Source organism: Salvelinus namaycush, chromosome 35, assembly GCF_016432855.1.
Source record: "Salvelinus namaycush isolate Seneca chromosome 35, SaNama_1.0, whole genome shotgun sequence".
Taxonomy (NCBI): domain Eukaryota; kingdom Metazoa; phylum Chordata; class Actinopteri; order Salmoniformes; family Salmonidae; genus Salvelinus; species Salvelinus namaycush.
The window spans coordinates 23216570-23242123 of NC_052341.1; the positions used below are offsets into that span (position 1 = coordinate 23216570).

The 25554-nt window shown below is 42.4% G+C and overlaps 1 protein-coding gene across 1 annotated transcript; it reads right to left on the bottom strand.

The window, feature by feature from the left end:
* Positions 1 to 151: 151 nt before the first annotated feature.
* Positions 152 to 15836, bottom strand: LOC120030033 (cerebellar degeneration-related protein 2-like). The gene is made up of 6 exons (XM_038975350.1): positions 15669 to 15836; positions 5184 to 5296; positions 4600 to 4748; positions 4262 to 4426; positions 3701 to 3908; positions 152 to 3465 (listed from the first exon to the last, which is right to left on the bottom strand). The coding sequence occupies exons 1-6, from the start codon at positions 15736 to 15738 to the stop codon at positions 2704 to 2706; spliced, it is 1467 nt and encodes a 488-aa protein (XP_038831278.1). The 5' UTR covers positions 15739 to 15836; the 3' UTR covers positions 152 to 2703.
* Between the last annotated feature and the right edge of the window lie 9718 nt (positions 15837 to 25554).

Genomic DNA, 25554 nt, shown 5'->3' on the forward strand with positions numbered 1-25554 from the left:
GGTAAATTAAAATCGGACTGACTTGACCTTGTGTGTGCACCTGCATTAAATATTCCAACAGGCAATTGACGTGATTCAATGAATTAACATTTAGTATACATTTTATAGGCCTACGACCGTAATATAACAATACCAGCCACAAAGAGTCATATTTAAATTCCAATGCTTTAATTGCAGAGCAGACAAGTTAGTCAATGATACAGAATGCCATAACACGAATGGTTCTTAGTTCAATGAGAGAGTTAACATGGCTTGCTACAATGGCAAACCTATGGCGCCAAAGGCTAACTAATAAGCTAATAAAACTAATAATATGCTCATCTGAATGACAAAGGTTGAGTAGATAGCTAAATAAAAACCAAATATGATTTTCATTCTAAAGATACAGTATATCAATAATACAATCACATATAGGCACCATAGCAGATAAGTGTTGTTATCGTGAATCAATGCTCACAGACACACACAAGAATGGAATAAATACACATGTAATAGTAAGTAAATATCCATGTATAAATACGCAAGAAATGAGGAGGCAGAAACATTTTTTCCCCAAAGTGCAATCTGTAAAACATTACAGTACAGAGAAAGTCAAGGAGCCATCAAAGGACAGAGTCAAATGGTTCCATTTTGGCATTGTTCTCTCTTATTAGAATATATCGGAACCTTATCTGTTACCATTACTATGATATAGTGTCCTTATCTTCTTGCCCTGAAGAGCTACAGGGAGTGCAGGCTTTTGCTACAGCCCAGCAGTACAACGGAATGCAGGGCTGGGGAAAAAGCCTGCACATACTGCGGCCCTCCAGGACCAGGAGTGAACATTGCTATGACAGACTGACAGTAAGCCTCCACAAGACATCATACCCTTTTTCTTCACTCAGTAACACTTGATTGACCCTGAGAGGAAAATAAAACTCTGCTTGGAACTGGCACATTCAAAGCATTATAACACTGTGGAGCAAACAAAAATAAGTTTATGGGTTAAATTATTCTGTTGATTTCTCTGTAACTTTTCTCTTCTCATTTGGTTCCACTCTCGACAGCTTTACTTGTACAACACCACACCGGCATTGATCTCTCTCCAAATGCTGTGGCTGCTATAATAGGTTTGAAGCTTCAGTTGAGTTTAAGACCTTGAGTTAGTTAGCTCTAAGAAATACATACTGTTTCCTGTATACTGCAGGTGCATTGTTGTGTACATTTTCTCCTCCCCATATGGTATGGCATTACAATGTGAGTACATGATTCAAAGTAATGCAACCACTATAACATTCATGATAATAAGGAAAGGTGGTTGGAGTGTTGGTGGCCAAGACAGGGGCATTGTTCCTACTGTATGCTGTAAGGTGCGATGCAGCAGCAGTAGTGTTAGTGTTTAGTTAGTGAGCTGGGTTAGTGTTAACAGACCAGGTTTAATGGTTAGTAATACTGGTGGTGTTTAGGCTATATAATTATCCATCACTTCTGTCTAAAGCAACTTTGTCTAAATAGGCATAACGTTAAAATGTGTCTTAGGCTTAACGTTACAATTTGCAATACAATCACAGCGTTCTTTCCCCCCCATTTTGTTTGTAGTGGAGGGTGAAAATCATCAACCCGATAATCAAAAAACTGCATAAATGGAATGAGACCCCAAAATATTGACAGTTTATAACATCACATTTGACTTGACCATGCGTCAGTTGTACCTTTACCTAACAATATAGCGAGAGTGTTGATAATGCCCAAGGAAACAGAAAAGACAACAATCTGTTTGGATTGTCTGTTGCATCTTGTCAGTACATAGACTGCAGCTATAGCTAGCGCTAGGCTAGTGGACATACCCAGCCAGATACCATTCAATTCCAGGGTTACAGGGGTCTCTGGGCACTGCTAGAACAAATCTGGACACCCCCACAAACATAAAATATGAACATTGGTCTTTTTTCAGGATACCCCCAAGAGTCAATGTGTACCTCGAACCCAGTTCCAACCCTGTGACATTCTGACAAGACACTAATTGCTTATGTCTCTCCGGACCTGGAAGGTAAGCATCTCTAGAGTATAAAATACAGTACTAAGGTCATGAGTATACAGTCACAGCGCAGTGCAAGACAAGGTCGCAATGTCCTCTGGGCAGAAAGTCATACATTTTCTGTTTCGCTTTTGTTGGCATCTTAAGTCCATTGTTCAGGCGGACAGTAGGCTATGTAGGCTGGGGGGAAGAACAGCAGGGTCTAAAGGTAGAACTTTGAGTTGACTTGTTATTTGTCCAACATAACTTTTGTTTCAGTATAATCCAGTGTTTGGAGAATTCAGAGGTCATTGTTGAGGTGGAGAATCAACTGTACTGTTTTTACTGTGAAACATTGGGTGTTTAGTGCACCTATTCAATCCATGTTTCATGTCCAACAGGTTGTGGGTGACAGCTATCCTACCTGTGAGTTAGCTAGCAAAAGGCAGCTGAAAGAATGTGTTAGATCTCAAGGGAAAAGGTAGGCAGGCGCTAATAGCGGATAGCATTAGCAGTAGATTGGTTTTAGTAGCATATTGGTCGATTGGTACTTAGTAACAGAAGCAGACAGGAGACCATACCCAATACAGAAGCCTACTCACGAGTGCTACACATCGGTAGTGTATGAGGTATGTTGCCCCCATACAATCTGAAGCGCTTTAAGCATGGAAAAAGCATTATACTACCAAGCCAGTCCACTATCATTCTTATTTACTAGACTTGCCAGACTTGCTGGCTTTAGGGGTTTTGGTGGCTTTGGTAGTTTTGATTTCTGTCTTGCTCTTCTGAATACGGGAGAAGATCTCCTTGAACAGAGCCTTATACTCTGGCGTGTTCTGGCCCAGCCGTTTATCCACCGCCTCCACCTGCTTACTGATGCTCTCCATGGCCTCGGGGGTGGAGGGGGACTCGGTGGGGGTGGGCGGGGGTGCAGGGGTGGAGCCCATGGCGCAATCCTTCATGGAGGGGTCCCTGGAGACGGGGCGCGAGGTCTGCACCCCTGTGTGACACAGGGACTCCTCGTGGCGCCTGCACTTCCCTAACAGCTCCTCATACTTCTCCAGCAGAGCGTGGTACTGCTCGTCCACCTCCCTCAGGATGGACATCCCTCTCTTACGGACGCTGTTGGCGTGGATCGCGTAGCTCCCTCTTCTCCTCCCGGATGCGTCCCTGGCCACGATGGCGTTCAGCGCCGTGTCGCTGCAGCTCTTCCTGACGGGGCTGGAGGCAGGTAACGACTCTCCGCTTAAGCCTCCTCCCCCCTCGCCCTCATCCCTGACCCCTCCACCCACTTCTCCTCCCTCCCCCTCCATGGTGTCTGTTTCGGGGGTGTTGTTGAGGAGGGTCTGGGTGAAGCCCACACCGTCATCCTCGCTGCAAAGGAGGAGGGTCCTCGCCCGTCGGAGCTGCTGGAGTTCCTGGAGCTCTGACTCTAGTTCATGGATCCGTACCTGGCAGCTCTCCGCACCCTGTCAATCAATAAGTCAACGAGTCAATCAGTCAGTCAGTCAGTAAACCAATCAATATTTGTATTCTCCCAGAAAAGAGGGAAAATAAGGTAGCCCTGCTATATTTGAATCAGGAAAAAATATGAAAAAGAACACTCGTTGGATTCAACAAACGTAGTAGAACATGGAACCATAAAAAAACTTGAGGCACTCATTTTGGAAAATTAAATGGAGTTCAAATAGGAGTGATTCTGACCTGCACGCGTGTCTCCAAACGAGAGAACTCCCCCAGGAGGACGTGACACTCTCTCTCCGCCCCCTCCCTGCGACCCCGCTCAGCCCTCACAGCCGAGCGCAGCGCCGACACAGCCTCTCTCAGACGCTCGTTCTCCTCCTCTGCTGGCTGCCGTTTAGCCTCTGAGGTGAAGCTGTCTGAGCGGCCCACCACGAACCCATCCTCATACCTGACAGACAGACAGACAGACAGACAGACAGACAGACAGACAGACAGACAGACAGACAGACAGACAGACAGACAGACAGACAGACAGACAGACAGACAGACAGACAGACAGACAGACAGACAGACAGACAGACAGACAGACAGAGATAGAGACACACAGATACACACAATATGAGCTAACTTACTTGTACCTGCCAGATAGAGAGTCAAGCATCCACCTATAAAGCTCCTCTAACATAGCCTAGGGACCTTGAGATCCAGTAAACAAAGATTTGAGTGTGATTGCTTAGCTAAATAAACATTGTTGAGTCGGCTACTGAACAAAGGGAGCGGTAGGAGGCTATTAGCCCTCACTTTGGTGCGGTGCAGAGTTCCCTAAGGCAAGGGAAGGAGGCGATGGTCTTGCGTCGTTCCCTCTTCTCCCTCCGCACCCTAAGCTGCTCCAGGGAGTGGAGCTGTTCCACCTGCCCAGAGAGAGACTCCACCTGGGTCTGTAGGGTCTCGATGGTCCCTGTCAACCTGCGAGAGCCAGGGAAGAGAGAAAGGGGGGTTAGTGTGTGTGTGTGTGTGTGTGTGTGTGTGTGTGTGTGTGTGTGTGTGTGTGTGTGTGTGTGTGTGTGTGTGTGTGTGTGTGTGTGTGTGTGTGTGTGTGTGTGTGTGTGTGTGTGTGTGTGTGTGTGTGTGACACTCACCTCTCTATCTTGTGATGCGAGGCCTTGCTGTCCAGAACCAGTTTATGGTTGGTGAGCTCTAGTTCTCTGGCTGTCCCGTCTAGCTGCTCGTACACCTTAGCATGCTGCTCATTCATTTCCCTCAGCACCTCAAGCTGCTTAACCAGGTACTGCACAGAGACACACATACTGTATGTTGATATCCTGTACACACATATACATATACACATGATCATAAACAGAGGAACATTTGGGGTCATGGTCCCCTACCCAATCCTAACCGAAGCCATTATGGGGATGGATACTTTCTGACCATAGTATCACTGGTTAAGGGAGACACTTCTATCCACTCCGCTGCCTATGGTACTATGTTAACTCTAATACCCCTTGGTTGTGAACAGTGAACCATTTCAATGGGGTGATGTACTGCTATATTAAGATCAGCCAGCAGAGCCAACATCCTGCATCACCTGACTCTACTCAGTCAGAGGGACAGGTCGGTTGTTATCATCCAATCTACACCTTACTTATGGGTAGGGGTTACGTTAGAGTTTAGTCTATTGAGATGCATTCATGGAGCTGTTGACACTTGGCCCTCGTCTTACCTCGATCTCCTGCACCTGCTCCTCATTGGTGATGTACATCTGCTGTAGAGAATCCTCCAGCTCCTTGTTCCTCTCTAACAGAGTCTTCCCCAGCTCCGCCGCCAAGTGGAGGTCTAGAGAGAGAGGGGGGAGGGAGAGGTGGAGAGAGAGAAAAGGAGGGGGATAGAAGGAGGGAGGGAGATGAGTGATGGAGACGGGCATGTGAGATGGAGAGGGAGATAGGTTGGAGGGAGCGAGGGGTGGGAGAAAAAGAGATGGTTCGTTTTGAGAGCTCAGCTGTAACAAATGATCTAAATAAGACAGCATTAGGAACAGGTTTTTCTTTGCTAGTCAGATGGAACCAAATCTATGAGTGATGTCAGTGAAGATACAAAATATAGAATTTCAGTCTGCACTGGTCCGCATGACAGCCACAGCAGAACGCTTTTCCTATTGTAACATGTTTTAATCTACGATCATGGTGATGCACTGACTCATTTTCAGCAGGGTTTTAAGAACAGCTGCAAGCAGGACAATCAAACACGAAAACATTCCTCCTGAGATACACAGTGATAAACAAGATCATCCTGGACCTAGATAGAAGAGAGGGAGACAAAGAAAGAGGGACTGAGAGAGACAGAGAAAGGGAATATTCAGGAGAGAGAGAGAGAATTATAAAATGTTTTTAAAAAAAAAGCCCATCTAGGCACCATGTCGCTCTCTAAAGATGTATTTCCTCTATTTTTACCCTTGTATCTCTGTCAGTGAACGTCACTGATATGTGTGCCAAGTTCAAAAGACAATACACCACCGCTCCACAGAAACTATATGACAGAAAGAGGTTCTGCAGTCTCTCTGCAGTGGGGTGGAGGAGGTTTGAATGTGTAGAAAGTGACACGTTGTGAAATTGAGTGTGGGCTGAAATGAAAACGTCTAGTCGTGTACACCCTGGAACAGAGTTGTTAACCACTGTTCTGGTAGTGTAAAAAGAAATGGCATTGACATTCAGTCGAGACAGAGAACCCTACTCTCTCATTTTATGGAAATCATACACTGAACAAAAATATAAATGCAACATGTAAAGTGTTGGTCCCAAAATAACATTTTCCATACGCACAAAAAGCGTATTTCTCTCAAATTCTTTACATCCCTGTTAGTGAGCGTTTCTCCTTTGCCAAGATAATGTATCCACCTGAAAGGTGTGGCATATCAATAAGCTGATTAAACAGCATGATCGTTACACAGGTGCACATTGTGCTGGGGACAATAAAAGGGCATTCTAAAATGTACACAATGCCACAAGTTTTAAGGGAACGTGCAATTGGCATGCTGACGGCAGGAATGGCTACCAGCAATGTTGACAGAAAATGTCATGTTCATTTCTTTGAGGAAAGCCAGTATGAGGGTTTGCACTCAGGAATGCATTTCAATTAAAAGGTGTGCCTTGCTAAAAGTTAATTTGTGGAATTTCTTTCCTTCTTAATGCGTTTGAGCCAATCACTTGTGTTGTGACAAGGTAGGTGGGGTATACAGAAGATAGCCCTATTTGGTAAAAGACCAAGTCCATATTATGGCATAAACAGCTCAAATAAGCAAATAGAAATGACAGTCCATCATTACTTTAAGACTTGAAGGTCAGGCAATCCGGAAAATGTCAAGAACTTTGAAAGTTTCTTCAAGTGCAGTCGCAAAAACCATCAAGCACTATGATGAAACTGGCTCTCATCAGGACCGCCACAGGAATGGAAGACCCTTTCTGAGGCTGGTAACTCTAATGAACTTATCCTCTGCAGCAGAGGTAACTCTGGGTCTTCCTTTCCTGTGGCGGTCCTGATGAGAGACAGTTTTCTGGTTTTCTGATCCACGCCCCTACCTTTTTTTAAAGATATCTGTGACTAACAGATGCATATCTGTATTCCCAGTCATGTGGAATCCATAGCCTAGGGCCTAATGAATTTATTTCAGTTGACTGATTTCTTTATATGAACTGTAACTCAGTAAAATATTTGAAACTGTTGCATGTTCCGTTTATATTTTTGTTCAGTATAGTTAGTCTGGTGCGGAGTGGGAGGGAAAAACTAAATGAGAGATATTGAAAGGGATGTGGGGCCATTGGGGGCCTACCCAAACAGGAGTGGGCTGCACTGTATTCTGATTTCAGAGTGAGTCAGCAGGATACATAGTCTATGTTTTCATGTCTGACTCAGCAGCGAGATGCGTTTTGGGAGATGGAAAACACACAACAGCTCGATGGAAATATAATCACTCTCGATGGAGAGACAGAGCTGAGCTGACAACAAGGTTGAGGAGAATGATGCACACTGTGATTACTGATCAATACTCCAGTCGATCGATAACAAACGTTCATTCCACTAATCTGACCTCTGACCTTCAATGAGAGATGATCTACTGTCTGTTTGTTGTTTTCAAGAGCGTCCAGAAACAGAAAGAACAGGCGTGATCTTAAACACAACAAATTCGTAACATATTGCACAAATTCGATTTTTAACATATCACACAAATTGCAACACTTGTATGATATCATATGAATTGCAACCAATCCATTTAATAGGGAGTGGCACTTCCAGGCAGCCGCTGCAGGGTAACGTGGTAAAATGTTTGAAATGTTTGTTTTTTATAGTTGTTTTTTTGTCGCACTGCATACTTTCCTTCTCTTTTAACGGATTAAGCATGGCTCTGATGACAATGTGTTGTACAAACCTTTTGGAATACTCGTCACATTTTCTACGGATTTACAAAAAAAACATGCACCTCCACTGGCACCGCAATCGAAGGTAACAGACCTAAAACACACCAAAAACACAATCTCTCACGTGAATGCAGAGTTCTAAGTGAATTATGTGATGTCACAAATACGTCCAGAAACGTCCCAGAGACTCCGAATGTGCTCGTTTGTAAATCAAGATCACTGATAAACAAAGTGGATGAATTTGAACTGCTTCTTCAATCAGTAAATGCATACATTGGATGTGTTACTGAAACATGTTGCACACACATCATTTTGTTCCAGCGCTTGCTTTTCAACCATGCTGTTTCCTCTCTCTTGTTGTCCTGTCTTGTCCTGTCTTGCCTCAATTAAACTAATGAGGAGAAAAGCAAGCTGCTGCCAGCTCCTCCTCAGCATGGTCTAATACACAGACCTGCCTGCTGCACTCACAGCTAAATGAACTCCTGTGGGGCCTTTGCTAATACACAGGTACCACCGAATGGGCTTTAACACTTTGAGGACTATGTACATCATATTCAATCCTTTGTTAAACATTACTTGACCAATTTTTGACCAATTTCATGACTGCTAATTACCATTCCAATATAAATTCTATGGTCAATTTAATCCATTCTGAATGATAGCATCCAGGAAGAGAACACTAAGTCACTCCTCAAAGGGTTAAACTCGCTAACAATATTTATATGTATGTGTATATGAATGTGTATTTATAAATTTGTGGGTATGTATGTATGTGTATATATACGTACATTGCCTTCGGGAAGTATTCAGACCCCTTGACTTTTTCCACATTTGGTTACGTTAAAGCCTTATTCTAAAATGGATAAATACAACAATTTCCTCAGCAATCTACACACAATGCCCCATAATGTCAAAGCAAAAACATGGTTTTTAGAAATGTTTGCTAATTTATTAAACACAAAAAACAGAAATACCTTATTTACATAAGTATTCAGATTCTCAGAACATGAACATGAGAAACAAGATTGAGAAACCAAGATTGAACTCTTTGGGCTGAATGCCAAGCGTCACGTCTGGAGGAAACCTGGCACCATCCCTACGGTGAAGCATGATGGTGGCAGAATCATGCTGTGGGGATGTTTTTCAGCGGCTGGGACTGGGAGACTAGTCAGGATCAAGATCCTTGATGAAAGCCTTCTCCGGAGCGCTCAGGACTTCAGACTGGGGCGAAGGTTCACCTTCTAACAGGACAACGACCCTAAGCATACAGCCAAGACGACGCAGGAGTGGCTTCGGGATGAATCTCTGAATGTCCTCGAGTGGCCCAACTAGAGTCCGGACTTGAACCCAATCGATCATCTCTGGAGAGACCTGCAAATAGCTGTGCAGCAACGCTCCCCATCCAACCTGACAGAGCTTGAGAGGATCTGCAAAGAATGAGAGAAACTCCCCAAATACAGCTGTGCCAAGCTTGTAACGTCATACCAAAGAAGACTCGAGGCTGTAATCGCTGCCAAAGGTGCTTCAACAAAGTACTGAGTAAAGGGTCTGAATACTTATGTAAATGTGATATTTCAATGTCTGAAAAACAGTTTTTGCTTTATCATTAAGGGGTATTGTGTGTAGATTGATGAGGGGGAAAAAACAATTTAATGCATTTTAGAATAAGGCTGTAACGTAACAAAATGTGGAAAAAGTCAAGGGGTCTGAATACTTTCCGAAGGTACTGTATATAAACATATATATATATTTACAAAAATATATATATTGGGGATTGGAAATGATTACATTTACAATTACATTGATGGAAGCTACAATCTATCTGCAATATTAAAGCTGATCTAATTAAATTAGGAGGCTGCTTCAGTCATAGAAATAGAATCTGTAGTTACGCAGCTTCAGTGCTGTCCCACTGCTCGGTTAGAATAAGGCAGTCTGAAATAATAATAGTGTCGAATAGAATAGGGCTTGTTAAAATGTGGCTAAGGGAGCATTATAGAACATAATAAGCCATTTTAGAAAGACGTACACTGAGTGTATAAAACATTAGGAACACCTTCCTAATATGAGTTGCAAACCCTTTTGCTCTAAAAACAGCCTCAATTCATCGGGGCAAGGACTACAAGGCGTCGAAAGCGTTCCACAGGGATGCTGGCCCATTTCAACTCCAATGCTTCCAACAGTTGTGTCAAATTTGCTCGATGTTCTTTGGGTAGTGGACCATTCTTGAAACACACGAGAAACTGTTGAGCATGAAAAACCCAGAAGCGTTGCAGTTCTTGACACACTCAAACCAGTTCACTTGTATGTTACAGATTTTCAGTTTTCTGCTTCCACAAACAAGGATAGACCACATCTAAAGGGGAAGCAGAATTTAACACAACACGGGATCAGTTTGCTCTGGATGAAATGTTTTGAGAAACTGGGCCCTGGATAGCATTACTCTCATAAATCCTCCAAGAGGGGAAATTGAATTATGTAAACATGTAAGCTCTGCTGCTGGCTGCTGTACGCCAGATCTCCTAGCTTTCAAACAACAGAACTCAGAACCAAATACCGCCTGGAAAATCCACAGAACCCAATCACTGACACACTGTTTACATTCACCATTGTTCACTGCTGTGTGGTATTGGTATCTAATGGAGAGAGAGAGTAGCAAGCACTGTTTCTCAGCACCAAACATCCCAATCAATACCCTCTACAGACCATTGTCTCCAAACAAGGAAACCAGGAAGTCAACTGACGCATGAAGGATGACATCACCACCCAGACCCAATGACTCAGTCACAATGGAATGGATTATGTGTATTTCCTGGATATAGTTTTCCAGGTTTTCTTTTTTCATGTTTTAGCAGTATCAGTTACACTGACTGGGGGATGTCTTCTTGAGGGCCTAAGCAGGAACACACATTGGCTGCAAGTATACTGGAGGGAAATGCTTTTGTAGATTGAATAGCGTTATATTGTTGTTAGAGGAAGGGTCACACTCCTGTCACAACCCACTGACATGACACACAGCTACAATGTACAAGAAAATCTAGTTGTTTCAACTACATATTATTAAGTAACTGTTTCCACAAACTTTTTTTCATTTACTCAACTTTTTGTTCAAAGTGTTACCTGAACTTAACATTTTTAGTTGACCCAAGATTTTCTTGTACATTGTAGCTGTGTGCCATGTCAGTGGGTTGTGACAGGAGTGTGACCCTTCCCCTAACAACAATATAACGCTCCAACTTGAGAAAATGTAGGCAAAAATTCTGTCAACTTTAAATGCTGTGTTTGCTCAAATTGTCTCATATGTTCATTCAACAACAAAAAATATTATATGGGCATCTTACCTCAGGAACTAGTTACTCACACTCCCATAATCAATTTTAAAACACAATTCATTCAACTTACATTTTCAACATATCCTCACCTGGGATTTGAACTCAGAACCTCTTGGTTCACAGCATTCCAATCTTCCTGCTACGCCACCATGTCTGTGTCAATGACTGGCATCACATGTATTGCTACACTTTGCACTTAAATCTCAGCTCTGCTAAAAGTACACTAAAGAAAAAATATTTTAAGGAGTAACATTAAAACAGAGTAATACGCCCAACCAACAGACAACTATTCAGAAAAACCTAAAAATGCTTAAATAAGTCAATTAAAATCAATGATGAGAGGATGATCAGATGACCTGATAATTGAAACAGACATGGTGGTGTAGCAGGAAGATCAGAACACTATGAACCAAGAGGTTCTGAGTTCAAATCCCAGGTGTGGACTTGTTGACAAATAATTGAACATGCACAATGTTAGCAAAAATGTAAGTAGACAATGTTGTACGTATAACCGGTTGCACTGCTCATTTTAGGTAAGAGGCACAAATAATACATTCTAGTTGAATGATCATATGAGACAAGTTGAGACAAGTTGAGCAAAACACATTAAATTGACAGAAGATTTGCCTACGTTTTCTGAAGTTGGAGCTAAGTTTGGGCCAACATTTTTTTTGTTTGGTCAGGTAATACTTTCACCGAAAAGTTGAGTAAACTAAAACGTCTGTGGAACCAGTTACTTAATAATAATTAGTTGAAACAACTAGATTTGTGAGTGTTTTTTTTTACAGTGCAGAAACAAGCGTGCAGACACACACACACACACACACACACACACACACACACACACACACACACACACACACACACACACACACACACACACACACACACACACACATACGAACATACTGTACTGTCTGGGTATCAGAGCCACTGTCTGAGCCCTGTCATCAAATCAGTTGGGGCTTAGTGCTGGGTGTGTGTGTGTGTGCGTGCGTGCGTGCATTTATGTGTGTGTGCGCGCATGTGTACAGTGCACTTGTGAAAGGAAACATGCCTGGCTTGGAATATGCCTGTCCTTTTTGAGCAGTGAATGTTGTTTTTGTAGGTGCATATCTCCAATAGGATTCACAGGAATCTGGAAAACGTGGCCTCTCCTTGTTTTCTCCTCCTTCTCTCCTTCCTTCTTTCTTCTTCTGCAGATAAGCTGTATAGCAGACCAAACCCTTCTGTACGACTTCACTGCAGTCAATACCACAGAAAGCTCAAACTCTATATACAAATGATTCAACACCATTTTTTGTCTGCAAGATAACAAGGAAACAAAGTGTATTTAAAGCCTCAGAGAGGTGGTTGTTGAAGTGTTATTAAGCTGCATGTAATACGAGCAGGTGCATTCTATAACAACCCTCTCATCAGATTACGTCCAGCCCTGTTAACCAATGGGTCCCAACAGGCCTAAAGATTCAGCTGGGCTGGTCACATAGCTTCAGCTGAGCACAGAGTTTGGGCTAGAGCAAGCCTTGGTCTGTCTTACTAAGGGTTCCTTACACTCTTAGTAAAAGGGTTTCAAAAGGGTTCTTCAGTTGTCTCCATAGGACAGGGGTGTCCAACTCATTCCATGGAGGACGCAGTGTCTGCAGTTTTTCTTCTTCTTTCAATTAAGACCAAGCCAACCACGTGAGGCGAGTTCTTTACTAATTAGTAACCTTAATTCATCAATCAAGTACAAAGGGGGAGCAAAGAACCCTCAGACACTCAGCCCTCCGTGGAATGAGTTTGAGACATGTGCCATAGGAGAACACTTTTTGGTTCCAGGTAGAACCCTTTTTGGTTCCAACCTAAAAGGGTTCTAACTGGAAGCAAATTAGTTCTACCAGGAACCAAAAAGGATTATTCAAAGGGTTCTCCTATGGGGACAGCTGAAGAACCCCTGATCATTGATATGTTTTTCTACTCTGTGTTACTATGCATGGTAATGTCTGAGTCTGTGTATTGTAGATGCATCATGTTTGCTGATTCCTTACAGTATAGAAAAGCAAATCGCCTCATTGCATCATCAAATGTCTACCTTGCTTAGCATGGAAGTTCTCTTCTTGATCTTATTTTTTTTCACCACATCTCATTCTGCCTAAACCCTGTGGCCAAATAGCACCCCTGATGATGGAGCCTGTGCCTCTGTCTGCAGGGTAATCCAACACCAGCGGTGTGTTCTCCTCTCTGATAGACTGCTGGCACCTCACAGTATCACTACCAGAGGTGAGCTCAGCATTCTGAGCTAACACAAAATACAACACCTGGCACTGCTCTGAGAGGCCAGGAACACTGTGTGCCATGGGGCACCGAAAATACAGGCTGCACCAGAGAGATGTAGAGCGGGATGGTGGATGCAGAGAGTGGGAGATACATGGAGAGACATGGGCCTTGTGCTCATTTTAGCTTTCTCCCTTCTCTCTCATATCTCATCCTGTCGTTATCCTGTAATCTTCCACTGTCTCTCTTTCTGTACCACTCTTTATTCTTCCTTTCCCTCCCTCTCCCTCGTTCTGAGTAAAGTGAAGACACATCAGCCATTATTTTTATCCTCAGGTCTACTGATGTGTCCACACACTCAGTTCCCCCTCCAGCCCCCTCTCCTCTCACAGTACCAGTGTGTGTAAAGTGTGTATAGTGTGTGTATGGTGTGTCTGTGTGCATGAGGTCAAATCAATAGCAGCATCAAAGCATTACATCATCTCCTCTCAGCCTGTGGCAGATATCCTAATAATTGGAACAAAGAGATGAAGTGATAGAGAGATTATGGATGAGCGTGGAGTGAAAAAGAAAGGATTGCAGGGAGCGAGGGAAATGAGATTGAGAGAGAGGAACAGAGAGAGAGGGAAGGTAAGAGCCAGGGAGCAAGGCAGAGAGAAAAAGAATCATGGAGTGAGGAAGGGAGAGAGAGAGTAGGGAAGAGGGGTGAGATGAAATAGCCCTAAATCTGTCAAGAACTTTGACAAGCTATGATTGGCTACAGCTCAGCAGATACATTATCAGCAGCTTGGGATATTGAATATGCATTTAAATTAGTGTAATTTTAACCTTTATTTAACTAGGCAACTCAGTTAAGAACACATTCTTATTTACAATTATGGCCTTCTGTGGAACAGTGGGTTAACTGCCTTGTTCAGTGGCAGAATGGCAGATTTTTACCTTGTCAGCTCAGGGATTCAATCCAATCCATTACTTGCCCAACGCTCTAACCACTAGGCTACCTGCCACACCGAATGAATGAAGCTTATTGTGCCAACCACATTCAAATCAAATTCAGACTAATAGCAGTTCCGCTGAATTATGGCATTACACAATCTATATAGTACAGTATGAAGGCACAGACGAAGTAGGTTATTATTATGCAAATAGTATGGTCCCATAGAATTAATGTGGAACAGAGGTGATGCACAAGGCCTGGACCGTAGTTGAAAAGGCTACTGCAATAATATCTTTGGGGAACAGCCTAGTGATTGAAAATAGCTATCTACACTATCCCAGTGGATATGCAAGTCAAGCATGTTTCCTGTCTGTGTTGGCCCTCATGTATGTTCTTTGTCCCAACCAATCACTTTCTTGTTAAAATGATATGTTCCTTGTTTATTGAATTATGGAGACGTGAACATGACAGTCTACTGGCTGTGAAAGCCACTACATTCTAAAAGGAAGACATAATATGTCATGATTGAATGAGGAAATCAATGCAACCTAATTGACTGCATAAACAAGGTTAAGTGCTATAGGAAGCCCTGCACTATCCCATTAATGTTGTTATGTTGATGTTGTGAAAAGAGGTAAGAAGATGGGGTTAGAGGTTATATAGTCGCCGAAAGTGTTTGTCAATTTGCATTAGGTTAAAGGCAAATGCTGCCAATGTCAATTAGGCCTACAACATTTTGTGGGACAATGGATGTTAGTACAAATAAATGCCTTTCGCACACAAACAATGTTTGAGACTTTGCCATAAGCAACCTACAAAGAACAATTGCATTGCAATGATGACAGCCGACATCTATTGTCTTCTATTTATTGTTCCTTTATTACATTGTAATCCATTGTTTACGATCGCCAACAGAACACTGTGTCCAGCCAGCATCGTGTATGTGGTTTTTCTTGCAATATGACAACAACCACAGAAGGAAACGATTTTTCCCATCACCGTCACAAAGGCCCTTGGTATCCATCCTTTTAATGTATTGTTGTCAGAAAGTAGCAAAAGATTCAAGTGCGGTTACACATTTCGAAAGCATTGGTATTTCATTTGTCAAGATGCACGGACAAATTTAACATCGCAAGCTGATCTAGAAGCCTCCCGTCATCAAAAAGGCCTTTGTTTGAGAAGAACAGCTGAGCTCACCAATAACGAAAAAGTGCATTGACATTGCGGATGCGGCTGGCTGCAAACGGCGGCCCCAGAAATGCGTCGCTACTTACCCGATTCGAGATCTTGCTGGTCGTACCATGGCTCTTCCTCCTCGGTAACAAATTCCTCCATTCCTAGCATCGAAAAACGGATACTCCCATCCGCCTTGTCCTGCAGCCCAGAAAAAAACTCTGTTACAAACCAGGTCCACAGTCAGACACACACATACACTCACTGTCCCGCCCGCCTCTGGAATAACATTAGCAACTGCCGCCACACTCGAATGAGGAGAGAGCTGTGACGTTAACCGCATCTAGGCAGATGAAGCAGATAAACAAACAACGTGGGTTTATTCTTGGCAGCAGTCACCCAGTCCCACAAAACACTGCCAAACAACCTTCTCAAGATAGTGTGTCGTTTCACAGTTTTTAAACGAAACACAATGACACACATACGAGAGACTCGAACACTGCTTTAAAACATCACGTCTTAATTGCCCAATTATTGTTTCTTATAGGGGACTTGTTTGGTCTAAAATAAAACTGAGTTGTTGACACTTGTGTGTTTCCCACTCTCTCTCTCTCTCTGTCACTCCCACCTCTCTCACCCCCTGTCCCATCCTGTTCCAAAGACCGCTAGAGACAGGCTGTGTAGCCTAGACGTGGCAGATGTCGCAATAGTCTCTCTCCCTTCTCTTCCTGGGGCAAAGCTGTGGTGAATGTAAATGTTGGCCATATACACATAAACATTAGGCAATGTAGAGACGGTCCATATGGTGTTCACATTTCTCCCAAGTGTTCCAGTAGAGGTAGCCATGCTTATAGAGATTAAAATATTACAATTCTGTTCACTATGATTCCATAAGTGAGTGTAGGCCTACATAGACACTATTATGCATGCACGGTGCACTACATGTATGAAATGCATGCATTGAAATACAGCCATTGTAGCTGTGTTGCCTGAGGGCCAATTGAGGAGCAGTGAATCACACTATTGAAGATCATTCACATCCCCCCCCCCCCCAGGCAATACAGCAGAGCAGACACTATTTCATTGCAATGCTTGAGTGTCACACATATAGCACCACTAGGGGGCAATCTAACATTTCACTTCAAGCAACCACCACCAAAACAGTCTATTCAGCTGGATGTGGTTCTGTCTCTCAGGCTCTGAACACTAATTACTCAGTGCACTTTGCCCAATGAAAGCTTTAGCTCTGTGAGTTTATGGCAGCAGTATTGATAGCAAGAGCCGACCACAGGTACCTAATCTCGCTTAGTGAAAAAAGGAGAATAGATCCCAGACGCTGATCTAAGGTCAGTTGTGCGGTTTTCTCCCTAGTATTGGGGGAGGTGGAGCTGGTCCTAGATCTACGCATACGGGCTACTCCTAGCTCCCTAGTTATCCGTGTGAGAGGGATTGAGTAAAAGGGCTTGGTCACCCCAGGCCAGGGTAAAGACAGGACATATGGTCACAGTGCTGTAAGTATGGCAGAAAGAGATAGATATGTGTGTTTACTACACAGTATTAGGAATAGAGATCTGAGGATTCTGTCTGTAGGGATGTCACCCTTTAGTTTGCAATAGGTCACAGCATTGGTTGCGAGAGGGGAGCTATATTATTAGATCATCATTGAGCCTACAGTGATACATTCATGGCGGGAAATAACACACATTGCTTTCATTACACAAATCACCCATTTGAATTGCAAAGCTGCTCAGCTCTGCTCTACTGTTGTCAACAAAGCCAGTCTGAATCCAGCTGCTTTGAATTCTAAAGGGAGGGAGGCTGGTTTGAATCAAGTCTTTCTGCTCTCAACTATAGTTTACCCCCTCTAACTCAGGCCCCTCTCTCTCCAATTAAATTCAAAGAGGCTTTATTGGCATGGGAAACATGTTTACGTTGCCAAAGCAAGTGAAATAAACAATGAACAAAAGTGAGAAGACACAAAACAACATCAACAAAAAATTATTATAATTTAACATAAAAAAGATAGACATGTCAAGTGCTATATTTTCAGCTATGTACAGTGTTTTATCAATGTACAAATAGTTGTAGTACAACTAGTAGGGGAAGATACAGTGGCTTGCAAAATTATTCACCCCCTAGGCATTTTTCCTATTTTGTTGCCTTACAACCTGGAATTAGAATGTATTTTTTGTGGGTTTGTATCACTTGATTTACACAACATATATTCTCAATTGGATTGAGGTCTGGGCTTTGACTAGGCCGTTCCAAGACATTTAAATGTTTCCCCTTAAAACACTCGAGTGTTGCTTTAGCAGTATGCTTAGGGTCATTGTCCTGCTGGAAGGTGAACCTCCGTCCCAGTCTCAAATCTCTGAAAGACTGAAACAGGTTTTCCTCAAGAATTTCCCTGTATTTAGCACATCCATCATTCCTTCAATTCTGACCAGTTTCCCAGTCCCTGCCCAATGAAAAACATCCCCACAAAATGATGCTGCCACCACCATGCTTCACTGTGGGGATGGTATTCTTGGGGTGATGAGAGGTGTTGGGTTTGTGCCAGACATAGCGTTTTCCTTGATGGTCAAAAAGCTCAATTTTAGTCTCATCTGACCAGAGTACCTTCTTCCATATGTTTGGGGAGTCCCTCACATGCCTTTTGGCGAACACCAAACGTGTTTGCTAATGTTTTTCTTTATGCAATGGCTTTTTTCTGGCCACTCTTCCGTAAAGCCCAGCTCTGTGGAGTGTACGGCTTAAAGTGGTCCTATGGACAGATACTCAAATCTCCGCTGTGGAGCTTTGCAGCTCCTTCAGGGTTATCTTTGGTCTCTTTGTTGCCTCTCTGATTAATGCCCTCCTTGCCAGGTCGTGAGTTTTGCTGGACGGCCCATTCCTGGCAGGTTTGTTGTGGTGCCATATTCTTTCTATTTTTTTAAATAATGGATTCAAATGCTGCTCCGTGGGATGTTCAAAGTTTTGGATATTTTTTTATAACCCAACCCTGAACTGTACTTCTCCATAACTTTGTCCCTGACCTGTTTGGAGAGCACCTTGGTCTTCATGGTGCCGCTTGCTTGGTGGTGCCCCTTGCTTAGTGGTGTTGCAGACTCTGGGGCCTTTCAGAACAGGTGTATATATACTGAGATCATGTGACCGATCATGTGATACTTAGATTGCACACAGGTGAACTTTATTTAACTAATTATGTGACTTCTTTAAAAAATATATATATTTCACCTTTATTTAACCAGGTAGGCTAGTTGAGAACAAGTTCTCATTTGCAACTGCGACCTGGCCAAGATAAAGCATAGCAATTCGACACATACAACAACATAGAGTTACACATGGAATAAACAAAACATACAGTCAATAATACAGTAGAAAAAAGAAAACAAAAAGTCTATATACAGTGAGTGCAAATGAGGTAAGATAAGGGAGTTAAGGCAATAAATAGGCCATCGTGGCGAAGTAATTACAGTATAGCAATTAAACACTGGAATGGTAGATGTGCAGAAGATGAATATGCAAGTAGAGATACTGGGGTGCAAAGGGGCAAGGTAAATAAATAAATATAGTATGGGGATGAGGTAGATACAGTAGATGGGCTGTTTATAGATGGGCTATGTACAGGTGCAGTGATCTGTGAGCTGCTCTGACAGCTGGAGCTTAAAGCTAGTGAGGGAGATATGAGTCTCCAGCTTCAGTGATTTTTGCAGGAAAGGAAGGAAAGGCGACCAAAGGAGGAATTGGCTTTGGGGGTGACCAATGAGATATACCTGCTGGAGCGCGTGCTATGAGTGGGTGCTGCTATGGTGACCAGTGAGCTGAGATAAGGCGGGGCTTTACCTAGCAAAGACTTGTAGATAACCTGTAGCCAGTGGGTTTGGCGACAAGTATGAAGCGAGGGCCAACCAACGAGAGCGTACAGGTCGCAGTGGTGGGTAGTGTATGGGGCTTTGGTGACAAAACGGATGGCACTATGAGAGACTGCATCCAATTTGTTGAGTAGAGTGTTGGAGGCTATTTTATCGATGACATCGCCCAAGTCGAGGATCGGTAGGATGGTCAGTTTTACGAGGGTATGCTTGGCAGCATGAGTGAAGGAGGCTTTGTTGCGATATAGGAAGCCGATTCTAGATTTAATTTTGGATTGGAGATGCTTAATGTGAGTCTGGAAGGAGAGTTTACAGTCTAACCAGACACCTAGGTATTTGTAGTTGTCCACGTATTCTAAGTCAGAGCCGTCCAGAGTAGTGATGCTGGTCGGGCGGGCAGGTGCGGGCAGTGATTGATTGAATAGCATGCATTTAGTTTTACTTGCATTTAAGAACAGTTGGAGGCCACGGAAAGAGAGTTGTATGGCATTGAAGCTCGTCTGTAGGTCAGTTAACACAGGGTCCAAAGAGGGGTCAGAAGTATACAGAATGTGTTCGTCTGCGTAGAGGTGGATCAGAGAATCACCAGCAGCAAGAGCGACATCATTGATGTATACAGAGAAGAGAGTCGGCCTGAGAATTGAACCCTGTGGCACCCCCATAGAGACTGCCAGAGGTCCGGACAACAGGCCCTCCGATTTGACACACTGAACTCTATCAGAGAAGTAGTTGGTAAACCAGGCGAGGCAATAATTTGAGAAACCAAGGCCGCCGATAAGAATGTGGTAATTGACAGAGTCGAAAGCCTTGGCCAGGTCGATGAATCCGGCTGCACAGTAATGTCTCTTATCTCATCTGAAGGTAATTGGCTGCACCAGATCTTATTTAGGGGCTTCATAGCAAAGGGGGTGAATACACATGCACGCACCATTTTTATGTAATTTTTTTCATTTCACTTCACCAATTTGGACTATTTTGAGTATGTCTATTACATAAAATCCAAATAAAAATCAATTTAAATTACAGGTTGTAACGCAACAAAATAGGAAAAAAGACAAAGGGGATGAATACTTTTGCAAGGCACTGTAAATAGATAAATATTTGTGGTATTTACAATGTTGTTTGTGCTCCACTGTTCGCCCTTTTGTCATGGCAATGGGACACAAATATTGCTGCTGTGATTGCACATTGTATTTCGCCTAACAGATATGGGAGTTTATCAATGTTTGATTTGTTTTCAAATTCTTTGTGGGTCTGTGTGATGTGTGGGAAATATGTATCTCTAATGTGGTCATACATTTGGCATGAGGTTAGGAAGTGCTGCTCAGTTTCCACCACGCGTTGGAACCGGTTCAGGGAACAGAACAGAAAACCGGAAAATAATGACATTTTTCAAGGAACAGAAATGTAACAGGGAACGAAAGTGATCCATACTATTCCGGAACAGAACTGTTATTTTAAAAGCACGGAAACCAGTTAATAACGTTATTTTATGTTCCAGGCATTTCTTTTCTAGTCACACAAAAAAACTCAACAAAGCACCTATGCAAAGCCCTCACTCTGTCACTCAGAAACTTATTATTCCAGCATCTTCCTGCAAGCTGAAAATCTTTTCCAGTGTGTGTGCGCGTTTTTAGGCTATGCGCCCCTCCCCCTCCAAAGCATACCCTCTGTACTGACGTTACAAGCGTGAAAAGATAGGGAAAGAGGTTTTTCTATTAGAGAAGAATTGATTACCCTTTTCAATGCTAGTAAAGGATACTATAAGCCTAGTTGTCACGTTTCACAAGGACATCCCGGCCGGCTAAACCCTCCCCTAACCCGGACGACACTGGCCAATTGTGTAACAATACCAAACGTAACATATCATACTAATTTGAGTATCCCAGATTTACATTTACTATGTGCACCGCGTCATGGGTCGCATATTCCACGGTAATTATTGGGGTCAAATTTTTCTCCACTTTTGTAGATTGGGGTGATCAATCCTTGGTTACAAATATTAGGGAACCTGCCAGAGCTGAAGATGATGTTAAAGAATTTAAGTACAGCCAATTGGAATTTGTTTTATTTCATTTATCATTTCACCATTAACAGCACAGGCCTTTTTGGGTTGGAGGGTTTGTATTTTGTCCTGTAGTTCATTCAATGTAATTGGAGAATCTAGTGGGTTCTGTTCATCTTTAATAATTGATTCTAAGATTTGTAGTTGATCATGTACACTGAGTGTACATTAAGAACACCTCCCTTTTGCCCTTAGCACAGCGTCAATTTGTCAAAAGCGTTCTACAGGGATGCTGGCCCATGTTGACTCCAATGCTTCCCACAGTTAGGCCACAGTTGTGCCAAGTTGGCTGGATGTCCTTTGGGTGGTGGACCATTCCACCACAAAACCCTAACCTACAGAGAGATTAACCTAGAGAAGTCCCCTCAGCCAGCTGGTTCTAGAGCTTTGTTCACAAACAAACAGACCCCACAGAGCCCCAGGACAGCAGCACAATTAGACCCAACCAAATTATGAGAAAAATATAAAACTATTTCATACACTGGAAAGAATCAACCAAAAAACTGAACAAATTGGAATGCTATCTGGCCCTAAACAGAGAGTACACAGTGGCAGAATACCTAACCACTGTGACTAACCCAAAAGGAATAAAATCCTTGACTATGTATAGACTCAGTGAGCATAGCCTTGCTATTGAGAGAGGCCGCCATAGCCTGTCTTCTCTCGAGAGCCAGGTCTGCCTATGTGCCCACTGCCCACAAAAAGAGCTGTAAACCAGGACTTGGAACCAAAATCATTTTCCAATCGTTTCGTTCTGAACAGATCCAATATTTTTTTCCTTTCATTCCACTGTTCCGACCAATGTTCTAATCCGGTTCAAACAAAAAAAAAGAACCAGTTTATATTGTTCCTTTCTGTACCTTTTTTAACTTCTTGAAATCAACAGTTTTTTACATTTATCTCATTAAATTACTTCACCAATCAGTGCGGATAGAGCAGGCAAGCTAGTTGTTTACACGCGTGATGGACAGACAAGTGTAGCCTATGGTGCAAGATGTAACTGAAATTTTAAGGCTGGGGAGAGAGAGAGCGAGAGAGAGAGAGGGTTGAGGAGCAGTCTTGAAGTGCTATGCATCTTGTTATGACATGCATTATCTGAATTAGGTCCATATAATTATACCTACGAGGAGCGGCTTCTATGAAGGACCATTGAATGTCCTTTGAGCTAGCTAGCTAACGAACTTGAGCTAGCAAGCTAACAAGCTTTTGTGTGCAGAGTGGCACCAGAATTAAAAACACATCTTGCCTTTTTTGTAGTTTATAAATACAACGTGAAAAGTGACATCTAGGCCTATAGTATCCTTAACTAGCATTGAAAAAGTTAATCCATTCTTCTCTAGCTAATAAATCTCTTCTCTAGCTAATCTCCCCATCTTCTGAATCAAGCTAGTAAAGTCAGTACAGTAGCCTATGCTTCGGAGGGGGGATGGGCAGGTAGCCTAAACATGCAGACACTGGCAAGAATGTTCAGCTTGCAGGCAGATCCTGGAATAAGTTTGAGTGACCGAGTGAGGGCTTTGTATAGTTGCTTTGTTTTTTGTTTTGTTTTGTGGGACGAGAAAAAACCGCCTAGAATGTAAAATAACGTTATTAACCAGTTTCCATCCTTATAAAATAAAGGTTCTGTTCTGGAACAGTATAGATCACTTTCGTTCCTGGTTCCATTTCTGTTACTTAAAAAAATATATATATGTTCATTGAACCGGTTTCAACGCGTGGTGTAAACTGAGCAGCACTTCCTAACCTCATGCCAAATGTATGACCACATTAGAGATACATATTTTCCACAGACCCACAAAGAATTTGAAAACAAATCTAACATTTATAAACTCCCATATCTGTTAGGCGAAATACAATTTGCAATCACAGCAGCAAGATGTGTGGCCCATTGCCATGAGAAAAGGGCAACCAGTGGCGCACAAACGACATTGTACATTTTTTTTTCCTTCATTTTTTCATAAATATTTTAATTTATCTGTTTATTTACCTTCCTCTACTATTCGTACTAGAGCTATGTGTTGGGGGTGCCACGGCACCCCTGATAAATTGAAATACATTTCAGTACATTTCAGTAATAGAATTAGTGCTGTCTGTATAGAAATAAATTAAAGAACTCAGAAACTACAACAGGGGTAGGCCTATAATTTTGCCACAGAGGATCAATAGTTTATGTGTAGCCCAATCCAACAGCCTGGTCTCATAGACTATTCGTAACATAGAACATGTAAATCCGGGACACTCAAGTTAGTAGGATATGTTACGTTTGGTATTGTTACGCTACAACCTGGTCTCAGAGCATTTTGTATTATTCTGTAAGTAAAGCAGACACTCCATTTAGTATGATATGTTACAAATGACAATTTGCATTAAATGTTGCAAATTTGCAAAAACATACAATATGTTACGATTTAGCAAAACCTATGTTATGTTACGAATTCTAGCTAGGTGGCTAACGCTAGCTAGCTGGCTAACATTAAGTTTAGGGTTAAGTTTAGGAGTTAGGAGTTAGGGTTAAGGTTAGGGGAAGGGTTAGCTAGAAGGGTTAATGTTATGGTTAGGAGAAGGGTTAGCTAACATGCTAAGTAGTTTCAAAGTAGCAAAAAAAGTAGTAAGTAGTTGAAAAGTTGCTAATTAGCTAAAATGATAAAGTTCTCTGTGATGAGATTCAAACTCGCAACCTTTGGGTTGCTAGATGTTTGCGATATGCCAACCACCCTACTTTCATTTTTTTGCCTCAAGTAACCATCTGTCTTATGTAACCACAGTGGCAGAAAAAGTACCCAATTGTCATACTTGATTAAAAGTAAAAGTGGCACCATTTTCTTGTTTTTAAAATGTCCTTTTATAGCCAGGGGCATGCTCCAACACTCAGACATAATTTACAAACGAAGCATGTGTTTAGGGAGTCCGCCAGATCAGAGGCAGTAGATATGACCAGGGATGTTTTCTTGATAAGTGTGTGAATTAGACAATTTTCCTGTCCTGCTAAGCATTGAAAACGAGTACTTTTGGGTGTCAGGGAAAATGGAGTAAAAAGTACATAATTTTCATTAGGAATGTAGGGAAGTAAAAGTAGTCAAACATATAAAAAGTAAAGTACAGTACAGATGCCTAAAAAAACGACATAAAGTACTTTCAAGTATTTTTACACCACTGTGTAACCATACCAAAAGTAAAGTATCATACTAATTTGAGGGCTCTATTTTCGGTTGGTGTTATGGTGAGTGGTGACAAACGCATGTTAGTTTGCAATTTCGTCATGTAAAAAACTGGGACACTTGCATTTTCCAGTCCTAACTCCAGGTTCGGCAATTTACCTGTCTTATATCAGCTCGCTGGCACTCAAATGGGCGGGGTAGAAATATTTTAGGCATGTCCTTAAAAACATGACCCAAAGTGCACATTTCAGGTGGCGCTGATAGGGATATTTAAGACCAAACATAAGCTAGTTTTAGCGGTAACGGAGTTTGTTATGGCATGCTTTTTGACAGTGGAAAAGCAGCCTATCCAGCCGTGATGCACACTGGCCATATGTGCATGAAACAAGAGTAGCCTAATGTGCTTTTGTTGCATGTACACTTATATTTAGAAACATAAATCAAATGTTTTTTCCCATTATGTTTTATTTGATTCAAAACCAAGCATGGCCTCCCCTCCTTTCAATGAAGGCTTTTTTTGTCTGCCCAATGCAATCGCGAAGTAGTCAAGACTGTCGATAAAGGGTTTGGCTCCGGAGACAGCTTGGAAATAAATCTTCATCACCAAAGCTATATTAAAATATAATGTTTGAGAGGAGTAAAACAGTAAGCTGGCATTCCCATTTATTTTAGCCATGCAGGTCCCGTTTTGGACATGTGTAAAACCCCTCCACGATGTAGGCTACGTGTCCATGCCCATCATGAAACGAGAGATGAGAACCTCTGTGAATACATGAAACTCGTGTTTCGAAGTTATATGTAACCTGTAAACATTTCTGGATTTTCGTTTCATATGTTCCAAACCCAAGCTCTCCCGTAGGCCCGCTATAACGAAGGCTGGTTCAACAGA